Source organism: Cryphonectria parasitica, assembly GCF_011745365.1.
Source record: "Cryphonectria parasitica EP155 unplaced genomic scaffold M406scaffold_8, whole genome shotgun sequence".
Taxonomy (NCBI): domain Eukaryota; kingdom Fungi; phylum Ascomycota; class Sordariomycetes; order Diaporthales; family Cryphonectriaceae; genus Cryphonectria; species Cryphonectria parasitica.
This window is the reverse complement of record NW_024468916.1, coordinates 60476-84168: the sequence shown is the minus strand read 5'-3', so window position 1 is coordinate 84168 and position 23693 is coordinate 60476. Positions and strand designations below refer to the sequence as shown.

Below are 23693 nucleotides of genomic sequence, written 5' to 3'. Positions count from 1 at the left end.
CCATTTCCACCACCTTTACTTTTACAAAGTTTCCTCAACCAGTTCTTATTCAAATGACTTCATCTCTTCACAGAACCTCGATATGCCTAAAACGAAGCCGTATACCGAATTTGAGCTTGCCCAGGCCATCGAGGCTATCGGAAAGGGCTTGTTACAGAAACAGGCCTCACGCGAGTATGGCATACCAAGGTCTACTCTTCAACAACATCTAGCAGGAAGAGAATCGCATCAAACAGCTTATCAATACCAGCAAAAGCTCTCTTTTACTTAGGAAAAGCAGTTAGCTGAATAAATTCTTGTTCAGGAAAGTCTAGAGCTCCTATCTAGCTACTCCGAACTTAAGCATTTTGCTTAAAGGATTCTCGAGGTTTAAAAAGACTCTCAAGAGCTAGGAAAGAGATAAACTAAGAGCTTTTTGAAAAGAAATCCAGAGATATATATTCGAAAGAATCAACGGATTGCTTCTGAACGGATCAATAGAGCTACAACAGAGATAATACAGCTTTAGTTCTATCTTTTTGATCTTTCTCAAATTCAAGCTATTAAGCTAGCTAATTAATGGAATATAGATAAGGCTGGAATAGTTGAAAGCTAAGAAGAGAATGGATTAGTTCTTGGTAGCTCTTCTTTACATTCAATTCATCGAAAAGAGCCTGGATCGAGATTCTGAACTTCTTTCCTCGAGTATATCTCTGTGTTATGACCCATCCAACATGCAGGTCACAAACAGGTCACGAGTAACAAGGACCAGGTATCAAGAACCCAACGTTCTAACTAAACATTGATTACATAACCCAGGGTTAGGGATACAATAGGGATGGATCACTGGATTATTAGATGATTCAGTAAGCTCGAATCATCTGAATCAGTAGTAAGCTAAGATAAGCTATACTGAAGAGCTGAATATATAAAGATATATTCATTACTATTAGATAGATTTAATATATAGCTTTTTAGTTATTAATCTAAGTATTAGATTACTTTCTTATTCTGATAGCTTCAAAAGCAGTAAATACTTATATAATTATTTAGTTGTATTTCCGTATTCAAGGCTCTTATCTAGCACTGCTCTTGTTAGTATAAACTTCTTGTATACTTTGAAATCTTTAGATTACTATAATGCTTATTATATTTTGATAATTCTTATTTAAGAATAATTCAGTATTATTCTCTTAAGCAATACGGAATACAATAGCTTTTCAGAGATTTTCTTTATTCTTGCATGCTTCTACTTAGGAAGAACTGATCAATCAGATATACTAGCTTATTCAGCGCATTTAGAATCTATATAACTAATAGCAAGCTTAGAGTATTATCATTGCTAATCAGCAGGCTTAGCTAGCTTAATAAACTCAGCAGATGCAGTTTATCTTTACAATTACTAGCAATGCTGAAAAAGCATATAAGATGAATAAGCTTGCTATATTGTTATAACTCATCCAACATGTAGGTTACAAACAGGTTACGAGTAGCAAGGACCAGGTGTTAAGAACCCAACGTTCTGACAAAGCATTGATTACATAATCCAGGGTTAGGGTTATAAAGGAGGGAGGATCGCTAGACTCGCCAGCGATCTCAGCAAGCTATACTGAAGAGCTGAATATATAACTATACGCTCATTACTATTAGATAAATCAAGTATATAGCTCTTCAGTTATTAATCTAAGTATCAGATTACTCTCTTATTTTAATAGCTCCAAAGGCAGTAAATACTTGCATAATTATCTCAGTTGTATTTCCGTATTCAAAGCTTATACTTAGCACTGCTCTTATTAGTATAAATCTCTTATATACTTTGGAATCTTCGGATTGCTATAATGCTTATGTCAGGGTAAAAAGGGCACACAAGTGAGGTGAAGGGGTGTGAGCTGCTCCCAAGCCGCTCTGTTGATGCTTTCATTCAAAGGAACTACTGAACCTATCTCTCTCCTCCTCTTTTTCGCTGCTGAACCTGTTATTCCCCTTTCCCTTATGTATACAATTAGCCTGGACTAGATGGGATGATAATGGCCTGATAGCTATGCAGCATCGTATGAGAGCGCTGCTTCAGAGCAAAGCCCTTGCAGCAGCTCTGGACTGCCACCAGGAGTTGCAAGGGCTACCTATTTCCTTTGTGCGCATACAAGCTCTAATAGAATCCTCCCTCTTCCAGATTCCTGTTCCTAGGAACTATATGCTCGAGCTGCTCTTGTGCGGATCCATAGGTTTCTTCATACTTGTTAATAGTTCTCTTATCAGTTGGTTCTTGTTGTCGGGGTGCCTCGCTCTAGAGGGCTAAGTTTCTCTCCGCTGGTAAGTTATGTGATGTTATAAAGATTTCCCCAGCGCTAGCGCAGCGCAGATGCAGCGTAATTACGAAGACTGCGCAGCTTGGTGCAGTTGTTCATACTATTGCAATCTTGGAATAGCTTCTAAAGCTAGATAATAGAGTTGCTTGGAGTGCATACGCTAGTGGAATACTATTGTTCTTTATTTCGCTCTTGTATCTGAATCTCTTTTTCTTTTTATTTTTCCCTTTCTTTAGCTATTATAGCAATAGCAGCAGCAATAATAATAACAATAGCAGCAATAGTATAGTATATGTATTTCTATTCTCTGAAGCATTATATAAAAGCTGATTCATTACAGATATCTTCTTTTACTGCTATCAATGCATCTGGGGAGGCTGCGCTAGCTCCTGAGATCTCTGAGAGTCAGACCGTCCCTAAGGCTTCGGAGACTGGTAATGCCTCCTCCGGCGCTGTTGATGCAGTGCTCCCTTCTCGCTACTTTCTGCTCTTGGGTGCTCCTGCTGCTTCTGCATTCTCTCCCTCTCGTAGCTGCTGCAGCAGTTGGCGTGGTAGCTGCAAGGCTCCTGCTAGCAAGAAGCGCAAAAGAGCTTCTCCCTTGCTCTTGCTCTCTTTCTCATTCCTTCTCGAGTCTTCCGAAACTCCTGCCCCAGAGGCCCTGCCTTCTATCACTCCTACAGCTTCTGTAAGTACTCATATATATTGTATATACAGCGCTGCGCTAATATTGCTAAGCTGTTAAGAGGAAGAAGATTTCCGAGGAACCGGATGCAGTATATTCCTCTGCTGGCTGGTGCCAGGGATATATGTATTGCTGCATTCAGGAGCTTGAGATTTAGTGCTGGGATTAGTTAGATGTGCTAGTTTTCTTGTTTTACAAATTCTTATATTGATTCGTTATAGGCTCTGATGCTTGTTGTTTTCGATATACTTGCAGCAACTACTTCTATTAGTCTGTAAGTAGTATTACTTCTGCTCCCTCTTGTTTTTCGCACTGCTTACAAGCTACTATAGCTTTCTTATAAAGCGGGTTTAGCTCTGGATAATGCTTGCTTCTTTGATTAGGAGCTAACTGATGAGAATTTGCAGGATGTTCTTTAGCTAATGCGCTTTGTAAGCGCTGCTTCTGCGCTAGTAGTTAGCGCATCTTCTGCTTCTGTTATAAGCAGGAAGTTGATATTGCTGCTTTAGCATAGTATCAGCGCTCTGGAAATGCTGGCTGAGGCAGCTTGCAAGCCTTCTGTTATAACCCATCCAACATGCAGGTCACCAGCCAGGACACCCGGAACAACTGTCCGGAAAGACAGGGAAGGATTCAACATCTCAAGGACTAAGGCTTACATAAGCAAGGGTTAGGGTTACAGGATTAGAATGGATCAGTAGCTGATCCATGATAATCCGAATCAGTTGAATCACTCAGGTAATTCAAGGGATCCAACAACCAACACTACCAACAGAACTGAAGAGCTGGATATATAAGAATATATTCATTCCCATTAGATAGATCTCGTATATAGCTCTTTAGTTGTTAATCTAAGTATTCAATCTTTTATACTAAGTAGCTTTAAAAGCAGTAAATATTTGCATTGCTTATTAGAACTTGTACAGTTCTGTATTCCAGAACTTGATATTTTAATACTGCTCTTATTAGCATAAATCTCTTGTATATTTAGGAATCTTCGGATTATTATAGTGCTTATTACATTTTGATAATTCTTGTTCAAGAATAATTCAGTATTATTCTCTTAAGCAATACGGAATATAATAGCTTCTTCAAGAATTCCTTCATTCTTATATGCTCCTACTCAGAAAGAACTAGTTAATCAGATATATTAGCTTATTCAGCATATTTAGAATCTATGCAAATAATAGCAGGCTTAGAGCGCTACTATTGCTAATCAATAAGCTTAACTAGCTTAATAAGCTTAGCAAGCGCAGTTTATTTCTATAATCATCAGTAGTGCTGGAAAAGTATATAAGATAAATAAGCTCGCTATATATAATAGCAATCAAAAGATGCTACATGGATTTCTCATTTACTACAGAGCATATTTTCTGCATTATAAAACTTAGTTTATTAAGAAATCTGAAAAAGTTATTCTTGCAGAAACTCATTTCGAAAAGAATGCTTTCATCTAATACAAGCCTTCTCTATGCAACCACTTGAAGTATTAGAACAATCCCAATATACATATTCAGAGTACTAAGAATATATTTAATTCTTTTGAAAGCTTCAAGAAAGCTTTCAAGGAAACTTTTGATAATTCCAACAAAGAATGTACTATAGCTCAGCAGCTTATGAATCTCAAGCAGATCAAATCAGCTTCTGCTTATATAATTAAATTCAAGCAACTCTTAGCATAATTTCTATAGAAAGATAAGAATCTTATAAAGTATTATTATAAGGGATTCAAAAATGATATTAAAGATAAAATCTTTAAGCAGAATTAGCTAGAGAACTTTGCAATATTCTTTAATTAAGCTATTGAACCAGAACTAGGGCGCCGTCGCCCTCGAAAGAAAAAGGAACAAACAGCTGCTGAAGCAATGAGCAAGGGCTCGTGCAACCCAAGCGTGCCTGTGCAGATGAGGACAGCAAACTAAAGCCACACAAGCGCAAGAACAGGGTGAAAAACCTGTCTTAGATCTGTCCAAAGGGTTCAAAATTGAAAGGAAGAGAAAGGATGCTTCATTCTTGCTTATAGCTAAAGAATTTGAAAAGTGAATAGTATCCTTTATATGTATGAGGACCCTTGATCCACTGTACTTCACGTTCTACGGACTACCACCCTGGCCACCACAACAGTCCTCTCCCAGCAACTTTCTTCCAAAGTTGCAACAAGTCCAATGATGTGCCAGGTCTGATCAGAGGAAGATGAAGTAAAGAAATAAAGAATTCATCACAAACTGCTAAAGGAAATACTGCAAACCAAACTATTCTTCCAATTCAATCCTCATATCTCTCCCTATTGCTTGAGCTATTATTTAAATCAATGCAGAAGTATTAGTATCTATCTTCAGTTCATTTGTAATATGGGTATGATCTGAACAGATTCTAATGCTGATCTCTTCTCTATCTCTGTCTGCTTTCAAACTCTGCTCGAGCAGCAGCAGCAGCAGCAGTTTTCTTCTGATTCTGCATCCTTACTCAACGAATCCTTTCGCAGTCCGCTTTATACATATCCATCTTAATAGCATAATCGAATCCTGTTCAGTTCGGAGAATCTACTGAGAGCCTAATAGGATTAAGGCTATGAAGCTTATTCTATAGAAGCATACAAGGCTCCTGAGATCTATTAGGAAAACTGGGAGGCATAATGTTGCTGCTTCTCAGTCTCTGATGCAATGGAGCTTTAGTAGCATATTCAGGCTTAGCTGTTTGCTGCATTAACAGGTTGATTGTTAGTTCTGAACTGATAAGCATTTCTCAAGATAAAGAGAAGTAAGGATTAGTAGGAGTTCCGAATAGAAGTTAACTTAACTCTAAGCTGATATTACATCCTCTTGATGAATGCAAGATTGGGCTAGCTGGAGCTGTGCTCTCTCGGAACTGTTATCTTAACGGAACTAGGCTGGATGCTCTACTCGCTCTGAAATCCTTCAGAGCAAAGGCTGATATATTCTTTCTCATTCTGTTGAGATTGCTTTCAATAAACAGTTCAGGCAAGTCTGCAACTCCTTCTACAAAGAAGATAATATTCAGCTTGTAGATTATATTCAGTATTCTATCAGCTTCTACTTATACAGCTTTATATTCTTGAAGTAAAGCACTTCTTCTTAATAGCTGATTAGGATATTGCATATAGTTGCTGTATTCTAGCTTATAGAAGAAAGCTTAGCAGTGCAGGCTTGTTATAGCTATCTCTGCATCTCATTCTTTCACATTTTGTACAGTCTCTCTATAGTTAAGATAGAAAGCTTGCCTCCAGTCTGGATAGCTACTAAGTAATTGATAGAAATCAGTAGATTTCAGAATTCGAAAGCAAAATAGTTTGATTATATAGAGCAGAGCTGCATTCGAATTATTATCCAGCAGCATAGTTGGAATATTCTCGAAATCCCAATCCCGATTAGCTTCAGCACTTCTGAGCTAACTATTTAGATAATGCTTGCTTGTATAAGCTAGTAGAATATTGCTAGATTTGTATATAGCAATGTAAAATTCTTTTTCAGTCTTTATATTGAGCTAAGATAGAGTATAAGCTAAAGTTGCTATATTGATTAAGAGGAGAATTCATAAGCGCTTCTATCTAGCCTTATATTTAAGCAGATCCTCCTTATTAAGAATATCAGAAGAGCTAGATAGATAAGCTATTGATGGAATACAAAAGCATTCTATCAAGAATACATCTTGTTAGTTATACTAAGCATAATAATGAAAAGCAGCTACAGCATACTGCAGACTAATATCTTGAGAGATTTCTGTATCTAAGAATCCAACCAGATTATAGATATCGAGAAGATATCTAGAAGGATTAGCGCTGAAGATTGTGAGCAAGTACAACTTGCAAGAGGGTAATTCTGGGAAGTACTTCTCGATAAGTTCTGCTATCAGATGATTTTCTTTGTTCCTTAGATTGAAGTAGAGCGGATAACTCTTGATCACTTCAGTTGAATACAGCACTCTGGAAAAAACAATCTGAAAGCAGTAAGCCTTGGTTATTCAGTTCTCTCAGCTATGCTGAACAGATGAGAACAGAGAATACTTGAATTCAGCTATTGCTGCTGAATTGAAAGGAAAGTAAAAAGGGAAGAATAGCTTTGTTGGAAGATAAGCAATTGCAAGAAGGGTTTGCAAAGGTGTAAAATCAAGGGATTGAGAGGGTATTAACTGAGGAAGAAAGGTAGAGAAGAATGCAGCTTCAGCCTGAGGATCTGTTAAGAAAGGTAATATTATATAAGCAGAGTAGTTAACAATTTGCTCTAATATTGGTATACAGGTCTGAGGCAGCATTGATAAGAAAGAAAAAGAGTATATATATACTCGAGAAAGATAGTTATAAAGAGATTGAAGGAGAAAGAAGAATAGCTAGCTGTAAGTATGAATAAAATAGCTAATTTATCTTATCTAGCTACTATTTAAGTAATTCACTGCTTTCCGTTTGTTACAAGGCAAACAGCTTTATCCTTAGCTAAATAGAAGCTATTCAGCAACAAACTGAATAGAAAGCATGATAACTCAGTTGAGTATATTTGTTACTCATTACTATCTTATCAATCTTTAGCAAACTATTCAACAATCTCTCTCTCAGTTCATCTTGCTTTTCAATTTATCCTTCATATAATAACTTCTCCTTCTATCAACCTTCTTTTGCTTAGCTCTACAATATACTCAAGATATCTCGAATTATTACTAACGCTATTTTCTCTTTACAGATAAATACTACTTCTCAAGAGATTAATAAGATCTGAATCTGATTTTCTTCTTTAATTCCTCCTTCTCAGAACAGTAACTACTACTAGCTTAAGAATATCTATATTAACTTTCTTAATATTACAAACTTTAATACTATTAAGAAAGATTTTAGCTTGATATATGCTTCTTAGAATATTCAAAGCAATATCATGTTTTGAAACAACTTACTGCTAAGCTTTAGCTTTGCTGCTCATTTTGCAAGACTGAATAATAAGAATTCTATCAAACTGAATCCTATTGTAATGTATAAAGCTGATTGGAAGCCCTTTAGCAAGTATCTTACTTGCATCTTCTTCCAACCTAAGCAAATAAATTCCCTTCTTATTCAGTCCTATGATTAGCATAACTTAGTTCCTTGCAATTGCTGCTCCTATTAGTATGCTACTGCTTGCATGCTTATCCAGAGATAGCAGATTAATATTAACTAGCTTTTCCTAGAATGCATCTTAATGAAAAGCTTCTTCAATAGGAAGTATAGCAACTGCATTTATTATGCAAAGTCTAAGTATAACTATATCAAAAACTTTCCTTGTATCAAAGAATGCAATGCATAAATAAGATTTCCATTCTAATATTCTTAATTAGATTTAAGCATATACTAATTATTATTCTTCTTGCAGCATTAGCACTTGTTTTACCAACTCAGCTCTTAATGTATAATCGAGATAGATTCTCAAATTAATTCCAATGCTAATATTAAGCGTATTATTAAAGCTTAATACAAGCTTATACAGAATAAAAGTATTGTATATAATCAGATTAAATAGATTTCTCTTATACTAAGAAAATAGTATTCACAGAATACTATAAGTCTTATAATTAACTATGATTGCAATGCTTAAGAAGATTACTGCTAACTTTATCTGCATAGATTAGCAAGAAGAGTACTGCTTCTTCTGCTCTTAAGAAGGGAGTATCTGAGTTTGGATAAGCAGCTTTACAATTTGTATCTTGCAGCAAGAATAAAAGCAAGAGCAAGGCTGTAGTAGGATCTCGTATTGAGAAATAAGCTAAGTCTGTTTAGTTTTAAGATTCTTTCTCTGTTTTTGATAATGATTCTTTAGCAGATGATACGGATAATATAGATCTGAATAGAATAAGGAGAGAGCTATTGAATAATATTTATGGATATTCTGATAATGAGGATAATATATAAAAGTAAGGAGTTTCTATAGGTTGCAGTATTTCTTCAGTGCTCTGCATTTTTCATGCATTGTATTCCAATATACTGCAATTTTTGAATAACGAAAATAGCTTTAGAGCTGATTAACATACTCTGTGCTGAATGCTTTGAAATTTTTAGGTAGGTTTATGGTATTCTGTAGCGAGTGGTAGCAGATGATACTTCGTTCCTTCTTCTCCAGCAAAACATACGAGATGGAATAGAAAAGATGAAAAGAAAACGTGTTTTGCAAACAAAAAGGAAATATAAATAGAAAGAAATCAATCTTCCCTATAAGCTAGAAATGCTAATTTAGTTAGAATTAATATAAACATCTCATTTCTATTTGCTTTCTTCTATTCTTGCCTCTCCTTCTCTGCTACTTATATGAAATATTTACTATTACCAACTTCATTTTCATTCTCAGCATTATCATCTGCTTCAGTTACTAAATTAATAGTTTCTGGATCAGAACTGGTCTAGCTAGACATAAGATTGTATTCAATGATATCTGGAATCCAGAATGTAGCATTGTTGCTTGAATCTGCTTCCTAAACTTCAAGAATATTATTATTTGATTCTCCTCGCTAGAGAGCTCTTATCGAATCCAGCTTTTCTGCTAATAATTAGCTAGATTAAAGCTTGATATCTTCTTTCCAGAGTATAAGCACCTCGGATTCCCAAATGCTATTCATATTCTATACAAACTTTTTGAGATTAATAGCTGAATATATGCCTTTTAGCAGAACTCTATCTATAGTCTTAAGCTTATAAGCATATTTATCTAGAATTTAAGCAATTAGATATGAATTCTTTTACTTATAAAAAATCTTAGCATTGTATAAATAGCTTATTTTCCGAATATGATTATAAATAAGCATAAGATCTCCGATATTCAGTTAAGATTTTCGTATCAAACTCTGCATTTGATTTTTGGCTGCAATCTTTTAATAATATATCTGGATAGCTTCAATTGCCTTCTGCACATCATCTTTCTTAGCTATAATTATTCTTAACTATATTTCAAACGCTTTCTAAAGAGATTGGTTTTTGGTTCATGTAAGAACTCTTTATATTAGGATTTCAGTTTCAATTGGAATAAGCAGCTTTCAACTAAAAATCAAATAAAAGGAGCTATATTCATACAACTAGCGAATCGTAATCCTTTTAGCAAAGAATGTAAGTCTCAAGTACTGCTTTTATCTTCAGGATTGAATATTAGCTAGCTTAGTAAGAGCACTTGCTAAGGAAAAATGATTAGCTTCTACTTATTCTTAAGCATAAGAATTGTAACTGAAGATCTGAATAAGCAGAATTCTAAGAGCTCTGATAATCTTAGCTATCTCAGCTTTATTTTCTGGTTCTCTATTAACAGTAATTTTAAGAGAGCATCCGAATATAAGAATAATCTCTTCCAAAATGAACTTTCTCATTTCCGCAGCTATAGCTTTCTTGAGAGGTTTTGCAAGTATATAGCTAGTTAGATTATAGCAAGCCTCTGCAAGATATCTGTAATCGCTATCCTTGGCCATATATTGAATATTGATGCTGATTCTTGTAAAGAGTTAACTTGGAAGAATCAGAATTACTCCTTTCTTTCACATCTTTGAATTGAACTTTGCACACTTCTCGCAATCCGAGACAGCATTAGCCACATTTATCCAGAGATCTTTCCAGTAGTAGAGTTGCTTGATATGAGCTATTATAGAATCTCAATCTCGATATCCAAACTTAGCATAATATTCTCTAATAATTCAGTAACGAAGATCAGGATTATCTACTATTCATCAGCATAGAAGTTTCGCATCAGCATAGCGCTATAGAGCTTGATTAAATACTTGATGCTTTAATACTTTTATTATGAAGTTCTTACAATCTCTCTTAAAGAGTTTTGATAAAATAATCTCGTAATATAAGAACTCTGCATACTATTTCAACTATTCCATCCACTAAAGAGTTAGATTTAGCAGTAATACTAAATCAGCTTTATCTGAATTTATGCTATTAAGCTAAGCATTATACTAGTTCTCAATATTGCTATCTTTATCTTTCTTAAATAGCATTGAATATAGAGATCGAGAAAGAGCATCAGCTACAGGATTCTTTAACTCGGGAATGTATTTGATAATAAAATCAAATATCTTAATCACTGCTATCTATCTATTCAGAAGAGCACTAGATATATTGTTCATTCCTCCATTGAGTTAATTCACTAGAATATAAGCATTAGTTTCCAGAATGAAATAGCAACTATAGAGATGCTGCTGAAGAGATTATAGAGTATAGAGAATAGCGCAATACTTCCTCTTAGTAGCATCATACTTCTGTACTGCAACTGTTCAGATTCCGCTAATAAAATGTGCTAGCTTTCATTTATTCTCTACTATCTGCATCAATACAGCATCCCAGCCCAACAAGCTTGCATCTATTATAAGAATAATCTTTCTAGCTGTAATGAGCACTGCAGCAATCCGAAGATTCCTAAGTATACAAAGAGTTTATGCTAACAAGAGCAGTATCAAAGTATCAAGTCCTTGAATACAGAACTATACAAGTTCTAATAAGCAATGCAAGTATTCACTGCCTTTGGAGCTACTTAGTATATGAAACTGAATACTTAGATTAACAACTAAAGAGCTATATACGAGATCTATCTAATGAAAATGAACGTATTCTTATATATCCAGCTCTTCAGTTCTGTTAGTAGTATTGGTTGTTAGATTTCTTGGATCATCTGGGTAATCCAACTGATCCGGATTACCATGGATCAGCTACTGATTCATTCTAATCCTGTAACCCTAATTCTTGCTTATATAAGCCTTAGTTCTTGAGATGTTGAATTCTTCTCTGTCTTTCCGAATAGTTGTTCCGAGTGTTCTAGCTAGTAACTTGCATATTGGATAGGTTATAATATTATCTCTCTTCTATCAGTTGTTATTTCTAATGATCTTCTATAAGTATTTTAGCAAGTTATTCGTATATATAATCATGCTTTTCTAATTGAGATATTGAATAGAATCAACAAATCGCATTCTAGTTATTTAGTAAAAACTCAAAAGTGCTATTGTTTTGCTAAGCTTATTTCTGCTTTTGGTATTGAAATGCTTGCTTATGCTTATTATCAGAAAATGAAGGCTTTCTGTCGTTTCGCTGAAAACTCTTCTTGTTGTGAGAAGTGTATTTTTCTGAGCTAAAGCTGTAATACTGATTGTTTCTCAGCCTCTGCTGATTAGTTTCTTCATTCCTTGGTATTCTCTGTGATTACTGATTTTCTTCTTTAGCAGAGCGTTTGATTTGTGAAAAGTGCAAGGTTCTGAGCGAGAAAGCTAAGGCAGAGTTAGCAAATGCTGCTGCTCTACAAGCTTTGCTGGCGTTGCAAGCTCATCTTGATCATATACGGAAATAGCGAAGGCTGTTGGAGAAACATGCTGCAGAAATGATTCGTTATGATTTCAATTCCTTGGAGAGGTTTGCTGATGAGAAGGATTGCAGTCTTCGTAAAGAGGAGACTTATCTGATGTTTTAGGGGCATCTTGAGGTTATCGACTGGAGTTCCTTAGCTCTTGATCCCAGCATGTCTGGTTGGCCTTCCCTTCTGAAGAGTGAAACTGCAGCGCCTGATTCTCGCTCCGGGGCGGAGAGGTCTTAGGTAGTGGTTTTCTTTTCCAATATTCAGCTACTTTTTCCTGAGCATTTTTAACGTTTTTCTTCGATTCCTAAGAATTTTCGCTTGCTGAGTAATCTTTTCACTTGACGAGATATTCTCTTATATTATCTGTGCCTCTGTGCTTGAGAATCTTTTCTACTTCATACTCTGATTCCTTGTTTTCCACTTCTGCTGTATTATTTGTTGATATTTCCTGTGCTGCTGGTTTCAGCAGTAAGATATGAAAAACCGAATATATCCTCATTTCATAAGATAATGCTAACTCGTAATTAACTAGGGAAATCTATTATAAGATTTTGAATAATTCTAACTTCTTATAGTCAAGTTTATTGCTGAATCTAATTATTTTGATGTTTTTTTGAAGTAGGTAAACCTTATCTTCCTTCTGTAGGATTGGTTTCTCAATTCTCTTGGAGTTTGCATATCATACTATTCGTTCTTGAACAAATTGCAATTCTGATCGGAGTTCTTCCTGAACTTTTCTAATCTTCTTAATCCTTTTATCTACAGCTTCTGCATCTATTCCTAGCAATGTTTCGTAATAAGCTGTTGGATTATATTTGTAGAGTATGAAGAATAGTAATTTCTTTGTTATGCTTATATCTGCGCTATTATAAGCGAACTGTATAAGAAGCAACAAGTTAATTCAGTTATTCTGTTTCTAGTTGATATAGTATTAAAGATATTATTTAACAATCTAATTCATTCTTTCTATCTATCTATCTATTTATGAATGAAATGCTGTAAATATTCTGTAGTATATTCCGAGCTGTTTCATAAGTAAAGTTCAAAACTTTGAATTGAACTTTCTATTTCTATTAGAGATTACTTCTTCTAGTATGCTGTAGTTAGCAATAATCATTCTAAGGAATGCATATGCGAGTTTCTCTGCTGTACTGCTTTTCTTGTAGAGGAGAAAATAAGCATACTTGCTTAGTTTGCAAACTATTATTAGAATGCTGTTGTATTGTATCTTAGTTAAGAGTTCTTGTAAGAGAGATAGCTTGATAATGAAGTTTAGACTAATGAATTGCTAAATAGTTGTAGATACTGATAAGGAGTGCAGTAGTTTATAAAGCTTGTATCTTTCTGCTTTATTCTTTTTGCAGCTATTGCATTATTATAGAATATTCTTAATTCTTTTCCTAAGGCCTAATGGATTCCAGTGTTTTTTGATGCATTTATAAGTTATTCTAACTCTCTGATATCCGTATGCTGGTGCACTGTATATATTCTTAATATAGTTATCTTGTTTATTCTGAGTTATTGATTCTGAATCTCTTTCCGAAGATCTGATTCTGAGAGCAGCATTCAGTTCTCTATATGCATTAATAAGATTTCCTGATTTATCTTAAGCAAAGATGTTCTGTATATCCGAGGAATTTGTATTTCAATAGTCTAATTTTCTGCTGAGAGCATCTGCTCATCCGTTTTCTGAGCTTTTGCAGTATACAATCTTGAAATCGAACTGTAAGAGGAATTCTGCTTATCTAATTTGTTGCTTATTCAAAATCTTAGTTATTATGAATATAGTTAGATTCTTATAATCCGAGTGAATTATAATTGGGTATTGTATGCTAATAAGATAGTATTGTTATTTCTTGAAAGCTTTTACTATTGCTATGAGTTCCTGATTAGAGATTCTGTAATTGATTTTCAAGCTATTCAACTTCTTTAAGAAATTGCTTATAATTCTTAGATATTCTTGATTATCTTGCTAGCTAAGTTGTTCTCTGAGTATATATTCCGATGCATTAATCTCAACTTCAAAAGATTTGTAGAGATCTGCTTTATACAGAACTGGTTCTGAGGTAATATGCCTGATAATCTCGTTAAAAGCTTCTTGTGCCTTGGAGGTTCATTTGAAAGGCTATTCCTTTTTGATAAGATTTGTAAGAGGATATGCAATTCAGCTGTAGTTCTTAATGAACTGCTTGTAGAAGTTGATGTATTCAAGGAAAGATCTAATATCTCTGATATTCCTGGGAACTGGCTAATTTCTGATAGCTTCTATCTTGTTTTTCTGTGGCTTAATACATTCTGGCTCGATTGTGAATCCGAGATAGTTAATCTTTTGTACATGAAAGTAACTCTTTGCAGATTCCATAAGGAGTTTTGCATCTTGGAGTATTTGCAATACCTTTTCTATATATTCCTTATATTCTTTCAATGTTCGAGAGTAAATAAGAATATCGTTGAGATAAGCAATGATAAACTGATTTAGGTGCTTGTATAGAATATGATTGATTATTTCCTGAAATAAAGCTGGGATATTTATTAGACTAAAGAATATAATCAAATATTCGTAGTATTTATAGCGTATTCTAAAAGCAGTTTTCCATTCTTTTTCTTCTTTTACTCTAATCAGATTATAAGCTTCTTTTAGGTTCAGAGCTGTAAACTACTATGCTTCTTATAATCTGTTTCATAGTTTTTTGATGAGTAGCAATGAGTATTAGTTCTTGATTATGATATCATTGAGTTGCTTGTAATTAATATATAGCCTGAGTTTGCTGTTTTTCTTAGATACAAACAGAATAAGGTATTCTGCTGATGATTGCAATAGTTATATGTATTCTTTCTTAAGATTCTTATCGAAGTATTTTCTAAGTGCTTCTAGCTGTATCTTGTTTAGTCTGTAGATGGGGAAGAATTTGAGCTGTTTTCCTTCTTATAGCGGGATCTTGTAGTTGTATGAGCTGTGTTCTAGCAATCCCGTATCCAATTCTTCCTGGAATAGTTTCTTAAACTTGTGGTATTCTCGTGATATGTTTGCGAGTGTTGGTTCTGGTTCTTGTGCTGTTTCTGCTATCTGGAGAAACAGTAGGTACTGTTGAGCGTGCTTTCTTTCGTTTGTTGTTTTTGAGAGCCTTGAGCATCCGCTCCGGGCTGAACTGAGCGCTTAAGAGCCTGGTTTCGAGGTTTTTCCCGTGTGGATCTATAATTCACTTTCTGAAGCTTTTCCTTGTTGCTCCGGAGCGGACCGATCTGCTGAAAGTCTTGCTTTCATTGTTTTGCTAACCTGTTGGCGCTCTGGTACTATTTGGGTTTGCTTATTACTAGATTCTTCTTCTTGAACTGCTAGCTCTGCTAACTTGAAGATATATATAAAGTTATCTGAAGCTTCTTTTCCCAAGTATTCTTCAATAACTAGCTTCGATCCTGCGCTATTGATTGCAACTATTTCTCTAGATATAGTTTATTCTTATAAGATCTAGCTAGTAGTTCAATCAATTCGAGAATTGTGCTTCTTGAGCTATGGAAGCTTCATAATCAGCTCATGCTGTGCTATATTCGTAATATCAAAGAAAGCTCTGGTTATGCATTCTTGGATTAAGATAGGTAGATAATTAGTTTTCTTATCGATTATTCCTTGGTTGTATGTAACAGATTATTCTTTTACGATGCTGAGAGTATATAAGCATCTCTTTCATCTCTATTGTAATTATGCCTGATTGATGATGTTTGGAAATATGAAGTTTCTCTAAGCGCTACTATTTAATAGTATGCTATACTTGTATTCTTGAATATATATATCGAACTTGATATAAGTGTAATCTATCTTGAAAGCTTTATATAAAGACTGTTCTAGTCTGATTATCTGCAGTTCTTTTACAAGCGATCTTATTCTTTTGAATTTGTTGAGAACTGCTTGTTCTTCTGAGCCTGCTTTGCTGCTTCTTAAGCAAGCTTCTTAGCTTGCTTTTGCTTATATTGTTATTGTTTCTAGCCTTTCTTCTGTTAATGCTAATTACAAATCTTGTTGTTAATGTGAATTGTACAGAATATTGTTTTGTATTGCTATTATTCTATTTTTTTATTTATGCATTATATAGAGCAATTATCCGATAGCTCGATGTATGCATTATAGTATTGCTTATTAAGAATCTCTCTGAAGTGGAATTTCTATTCTTTAATAGCTTGAAGGATTTGTTCTGGTTCTCTAATAGAGAACTATTTGTATTGCACCTTGTTTGAAAAATGCGTTCTGCAGCTATGATAAGTGCAGAAGATTTATGCTAGTTTGTAGTATAGATTATGAAGTGAGCTGATCTGAAGATTCTCATCTTCTCATGCTTCGATATTCTGCAAGAGAATGCAGATGAAAAGCTTTTTCAGCCCTATTCTGTAAACAAGATATTCGATCTATATTGTTTTCTTGTTTTATCTAATGCTGAAGAGAAGCCTTCCTGTAAGCTTCTTGGATTTATTGTTCACAGGAGATTCTGGTGAATTGTTGAATCGCTCATTCTGGCTTGATCCTTCTGTTGCCTGAGAAGCGTTCTCGGTATTGTTTAGATATTTATACTAATAATCAAGAGAGTATTATCTCTTATTTATATCCCTGGTTATAATGCTTGGTATAGGTAATAAGAAGTAATAAAGAGTATTGTTGCTAAGCTCTTCTTCTAACGTCTGAATGCTCTATTCCATGATATCAGAGCAGTTCGAATTGCTGCTTGTAGGAATACTGAGCGTATACTTTCATTCTGCTATTGCTATTTATCTGCAGCGCTTAGATTTCTGAGAGAATCATTCTAAATCTTTCTTACTCGAGAAATATATTAAGCAGTTGTTATTATAATAGAATATTCAGCTGAGACTTCTGTGATCAATAGAGTCTAATACTTGCTCCGAAGAGATGTTTTTGCTTAGTTGATTAGATTTCTATTATCAAGCAATATTCATCTAGCATTCTTTCTGAACTAGTTGCTATTTGTTCTTTCGGAATTGATAGCAGTTGCATACAATATATTCTTATTTGTTGCAGTTATAGCAAGTAATGCTATTTCTTTTGCTATACTATCTGTTAATTGCATTGAGTTCTATGGAATTAGCATGCATAGTACTGCTCTGAGCTGTATTGCTATATCGATTGCTATTCTTATTTTGGAGTTTCTTGCTTGTATTAGCTAGAAATCTTCAAGTTTAGCTTCCTTTCTTCTTAAACTTCTCTACTTATTATTTATATAAATAATTATTGATATAGATAGCTTAATTGGAGAATATTGCAAAGTTCTCCAGCTAATTCTGCTTGAAAATTTTATCTTTAATATCGTTCTTAAGTTTCTTGTAATAATACTTCATGAGATTCTTATCTTCCTATAGAAGTTGCGCTAAGAGTTGCTTAAATCTGATTGTATAAGCAGAAGCTAACTTAGTTTGTTTAAGATCTATAAGCTGCTAAGCTATAATGTATTCTTCGTTAGGATTATCAAAAGTCTTTTTAAGAGCTTTCTCGAAGTTCTTAAAAGAATCAAATATATTCTTGGTATTCTGAGTATGTGTATTGGGATTGTTCTGATGCTCCAAGTAGTTATGTAGAAAAGGCTTATACTAAATGAGAGTATTCTTTTCGAAATGAGTCTCTGCAAGGATAATCTTCTTAGATTCTCTGGTAAACTGAGTCTTGTAATGCAGGAAATACGCTCTGCAGTAGATAAGAAATTCATGCAGTATCTTTTGATTGCTATTATATATAGCAAGCTTATTCATCTTATATACTTTTCCAGCGCTACTGGTGATTGCAGAGATAAACTGCGCTTGCTGAGCTTATTGGGCTAGCTGAGCTTGTTGGTTAGCGATAGTAGCGCTCTGAGCCTGCTGTTATTCGCACAGATTCTGGATATGCTAGATGAGCTAGTATATCTGATTAACTAGTTCCTCCTGAGTAGGGATGCGCAAGAACGAAGGGATTTCTGAAGAAGCTATTGTATTCCGTATTGCTTAAGGAAGTAATACTGAATCATTCTTGAACAAGAATTATCAAAATATAATAAGCACTGCAGCAATCCGAAGATTCCTAAGTATACAAAGAGTTTATGCTAATAAGAGCAGTATTAAAATATCAAGTTCTTAAATATGGAACTATACAAGTTCTAATAAGTAATGCAAGTATTTACTGCTTTTGAAGCTACTTAGTATATAAAACTGAATACTTAGATTGATAACTGAAGAGCTATATATAAGATCTATCTAATGGAAATGAATGTATTCTTATATATCTAGCTCTTCAGTTCTGTTAGTAGTATTGGTTGTTAGATCTCTTGGATCATCTGAGTGATCCAACTGATCCGGATTACCATGGATCAGCTACTGATCCATTCTGATCCTGTAATCCTAACTCTTGCTTATGTAAGCCTTAGTTCTTGAGATGTTGAATCCTTTCCTGTCTTTCCGAACAGTTGTTCCGGGTGTCCTGGCTGGTGACCTGCATGTTGAATGGGTCATAACACTAGCATTAGTGCTGTAATTAATTGAAATAATAACTGAACAAGATGTAAGTATCCGAATAAGTATAACAACAGCTTCTTTCTGTTCCTTTTCTCATCTCCATACAATATCTTTCTTGAGAAGATTGTAGAGTAGTTGAGCAATGATTGCGAAGTTTCAAATCCAAGCTGCATAATAAACAATTAGTCTAATAAAAGAGCAAATATCTTTGATATTCTTGCATTCTGTTCAAGCTAGAAGCTTTTCCATCTTTCTGTTTTGAGATTGTTGTTTGCTAGAACTAATAATATAACCAACTATATCAACTTTCATTCAGCATTATTCTAACTTGAATGCTGAGATTGTAGCTTCAGCTAGCTCTGCATTTATAAGAATCTTGTTAAGGTTTCCAATATATTCAACAATGTATCTATATACTTCGGAAAGGCTTGGAATCTCTTTATTTCTATAGATTGTTATAAAACTATGAATAGGAATGTTATTAAGGAAAAGCTAGTATATATAAGAAATAAGATTATATAGAAGTCTGATTATTATTTTCATAAACTAAGCAATAGAGTTAGTAGCATTCTGAGATAGAGTATATATTCTGAACAAGCCTAAGAGCATTAAGAAGATTATTATATCTCTGCTATTAGAATGCAGTTGTACTTAGTTGTATTCGGAAAAGAAGTTAAGCAGTAAAAGAATCTTGCATATAGCGAACTTCTCTGAGAATTCATCTGAGGCAAGCAGCATGAAAGCATTCTTGAAGCTATGCTTGTTATACTTTTGAGTATTATTGATCAGATATAAGCTACTATTCTTTTTGATAACAAGAAACTAGTTATTTCTGTATAATGTATAGCTTTTCTCAATGATCTTCTGCTTAATACGTTATTTCAGAAGCTTTATCAGCTTTAGCTTAAGAGCATTGGGGATTGGAATATGCCTTGCTTAAAAGATCTTGTAGGATACAGTTCTGATTTCTTGTAAGGAAGCTACTTTCTCAATGATCTTTCCAATCTTAGTAAAGTTCTATGCAAGGGCTTTGATTTTGTTTCTCAACATGTATTTGAACATTTCCTTTTCAGCTTCAGAAAACTCTTTATAGTTTTTCTCTTATATAGCAGCTTACTAGTTAGATCTCAGATGCTAATTAGGATTCAGATTGCTGAACTTGAGTTCAATCTACTTATTATACTTGGTAGGCTTTGTAAATCGCTGAGCTTGTTTCATCTTTTCAACCTTGGCAGGCTTTCACTCAATTGTTCCTTTCAGTACTGAACTATTAAGCTGGGAATTATTAATTGGCTTGATCTTCTTGTTTTTAAGCTTGTAAAGAGTATTGATCAGGCTTAAGACATCTTTTCTTTCCTTTCTCACACAATATAGCTAGCGTGAATGGTGCTGGCTGTTGTGCATTTCATATAAGCAAGACTCTTGAGTTGCTCCTTTCTCATTTATTATGGAGCAACCCTTCTTTAACTTCCTTCCTATCAGTTCTACTGTTAATTTGTTTATAATAGCTGCAATGTTTCGTTTAGGTATGAATATTACAGCTATATCTTCCTTCTCTAACAATACTTACTCTGGGATGATTTCTCCGCTGATAGCTCTGCATTCCTCAGGATAGCTGCTAGCACTCAGTTTTTTAGTATAGTTCTGTATGAATCCTCCCCTTTAAGAAGTTTCTAACTGCTGATTGTAGTGATCAGTTGTACTTCTCCAAAGGCGAAGCTTGTATAAAGAAATCCGAGAATGGAGTGATCAAAGAAAAGCTTGATTTGTATTATAAATAGCATTTCTAATAGCATAGAATGATTTAGCAATATCAATCTGTTATTAATAATATAGAATATTATTTATTTAGAGAAGCTGCTATAGAAAACATTAGTTTTAAGAACTCTAATAAGCGCTATATCTGATCTATTATATATGCATGAGATAACATTCAATATTAGTATATAAGATAAGCGCATGCTTGAATATAGAGAGAAAGCTATTAAGCTCATTTCAGCATCTGTATTCAGCATTGCTTATACAGATTCATTCTCTTTATCTCCCAGCTGCAGAGGAATGTATGCTACCAGAGCGATGCTTCTATCTCAGATACTGCTGAAAGCAATCATGGAAGCTATTACAGAAGGAAATAAGAATTTGTTGAAAGCTCGAATCATATTAATAGTAAGCTTGATATAGCTAGGTTTAGCAATAAGAAACAAAGCTTGAACTGCGGGTAGTTAAGCTAGTCTCGAAAAATACTTAGTAATATTCCAAGTATTAATAATCTAATCATTAATAAGCTCTTTAGGCTGGGAAAGCGTTGAGATTCCGAGTTTATGCTGCAATGAATTAGCTGATCCAGCAGTATCTATCTTGTACAGATCCGAGCTGGTTTAATTATTGAGATTAATAACTTTTCGAGCTTTAGAGCTAATTCCTTGAAAACTGTAAATCAGATAAGCTTCCTATTCTAATAATATAACTGTTATCTCTCAGCCTAAGATCTTTAATAAGTAGTCTAGGAACTGATTTAGAAGCTTATTACTAATAGTTTGAACTATTAGCTCTTTATTCAGACTGTTGAATTGCTTATTGAATTCCTCTGATCTAATATTCCCGAAATGTATAGGAATCTCAATAATCCTTATACTTGCATCTCTTCCAACCTCACTATCATCATACCCAGCCTTTCCAATACAGCGCTTCTTTGCTTCACCTGCATTTACCTGAGCTTGAATAAGCTTAATACTCATAGCATTAATGCTGGAAAGCTTTAATAGGTACAGTTCAGCTTGAGCTAAAGTAAGATATAACTTCCCCACTTGAATCTTACTAGCATTGCTAAGAATCTCAATATTATTAATTTTATATTAATTATTGCATTTGAGAACAGAATTAATCTCTTTCTACAATATCTTATTCTTAGCTATCTCAGAATCTCCATATCATTTCTCATTCTCTTGAATCAGGCTAATATATTAAGAGATCTAAGAATTCTTAATACCCTTCAGCTACTGATTCTTACAGAAACTGAGAATCAGATGGATTATACTGCTTTTAAGATTATCTTGAGCGAATATAATCTAGCTATATAATATTAGTTTTAATCTAGAATTCAGAAATTCCAAGCAATTGCTAAGATGCTACTCTAGCTTTGCTAATACTAAAGCATAGCAAATGCTATAGTCTATAATAGTATAGAGTTCTACGCACTTATAAGCTCTATAGAACTTCGATCTACAGCTGTAGCATCTGCGCAGAGTTCCGTTCTTCTTCAGAATTTCATTAATCTCCGCTCGCTATACTTCAGAATACTGCTTACTCTCATCCTCCGAACTTGTATAGGTAATATTCATCTGCAAGGAATTTGCATTTCTCTAGGAAGGATTTCTTGCAAAAACAGTTTAGGAATATCTAATTAATTGTAAGATTTTCTATAGAGCTTTAGTTTGATTATATGAGATATTTTGTATCTGTTTGAGAGCATTAGTTTGCAGCTTTAAGGATTTTGCTATTGTAATTTGATTAATACGGAGTTGCTTTATTATTGAAGCTAACTGGTTGTATTCTTGGTTGCTCTTCTAAGTAGATTTAGCTTTCAAGATTTGCTTAATCAGTTCAGGCTGAGCTTGCTAATTACAAATTGACTATTGAAGCAGTTGATAGTATAATAGCTCTATTACTTATTCTAATGGATTTATCGGTTAACTAGGAGCATTATGTATTGGATGTAAAACAGAAATGAGCTATATCTAATTAAGAACTAGCTGAGATAAAAGCATAGAAGAATCTTAGAATTGAGCTTATTAATGAAGTTGAAGATTGGTAGCACCGGAAGCAAGTTAGTCTTGAGTTTCCTTCTGGAATGCTTTATGATAAACCTTCAACAGCTTTTCTATAAGATAAGGCTACTTCTTGTTGCTAATGCTTTCAGTAATAATATCATGATCAGCTTGAAAGCGCTTGATTCAGATTGAAGAGAGCTTCATCTATGCTTCTGCTATAGATTGATTATCTCTAATCTTAAGATGAATAAGAGTATTATCATAGTTTATAATAAATAATCAGAAGCTAGCAGCATCAGTAATGAAACAGTTGTTAATGATATTCAGATGCTTCTGCTCAGGAATATATGCTTGAAGATAATTCTAAGAGCAATAAGCAACTAATAATTGCTTTTTCTATTTATTCCAAGTTTTAGCATTTGTAGTGAATCTCTTTACTTCTCTAGCAACGATTATATCTGCACAGAAGCTTTTCATGAAGTTGAATACTTGAGTATTATTAATCTCTTTGATCTAACGCTACTAGTTGAATCGCTTCAGCTACAAGAAGATTTCCACACAAGCAAACAACATCAACTCATTATCAGCAAGCTTACTATAGAAGAGGAACCTAAAGTTCTGATTATAGTAATTATTAGCCAGATAGTCAGCCAAACTGAATATCTGATTGGAAGAGCTTTCAGACGTAGAAGCTATCTTCCCTCTTAATTATCGCTTCCTCCGATATTTCTTTGCCTTCCTAGTTCGAGATTCTTGAATTGAGAGTATTACAGCCGAAATGCCTTCCGTATCCTGCAGAAGACAATACTGTAGAAATTGAGAGAGTTTAGATACTTAAGAAAGATTTAGTCTGTAAGTAGAGCATACATAAGATCTGTCTTATAATGAATAATAAGAGATTAAGTTAGCTATTCTATATTATACTAAGATTTTCTTTATTAATAGTTCTGCTAACTAATAGAAGCATTTCTAATCAGATATAAAGCATTGATTAAAGTTCGATATCAGATAATATTATTATAATTCTCAATCTTTATTCCTTATATATACTAATAATTTCTTATTTTCATCTTTCTGTATTCTTTGCTTTTGAAATAATGCAACCAGCAAGCTTTTAATCCAAAGAATCAATATAGCCAGATGTATTCAGATAAAG

At 34.0% G+C, this 23693-nt stretch overlaps 1 protein-coding gene across 1 annotated transcript; it reads left to right on the top strand.

Annotated features, from left to right (window-relative positions):
• Window positions 1–82: 82 nt before the first annotated feature.
• On the top strand, window positions 83–271 carry M406DRAFT_265531 (uncharacterized protein; the record flags this gene model as incomplete). The annotated part of the gene is made up of 1 exon (XM_040917742.1): window positions 83–271. One exon carries the CDS (start codon window positions 83–85, stop codon window positions 269–271), a length of 189 nt encoding a protein of 62 aa, XP_040772206.1.
• Between the last annotated feature and the right edge of the window lie 23422 nt (window positions 272–23693).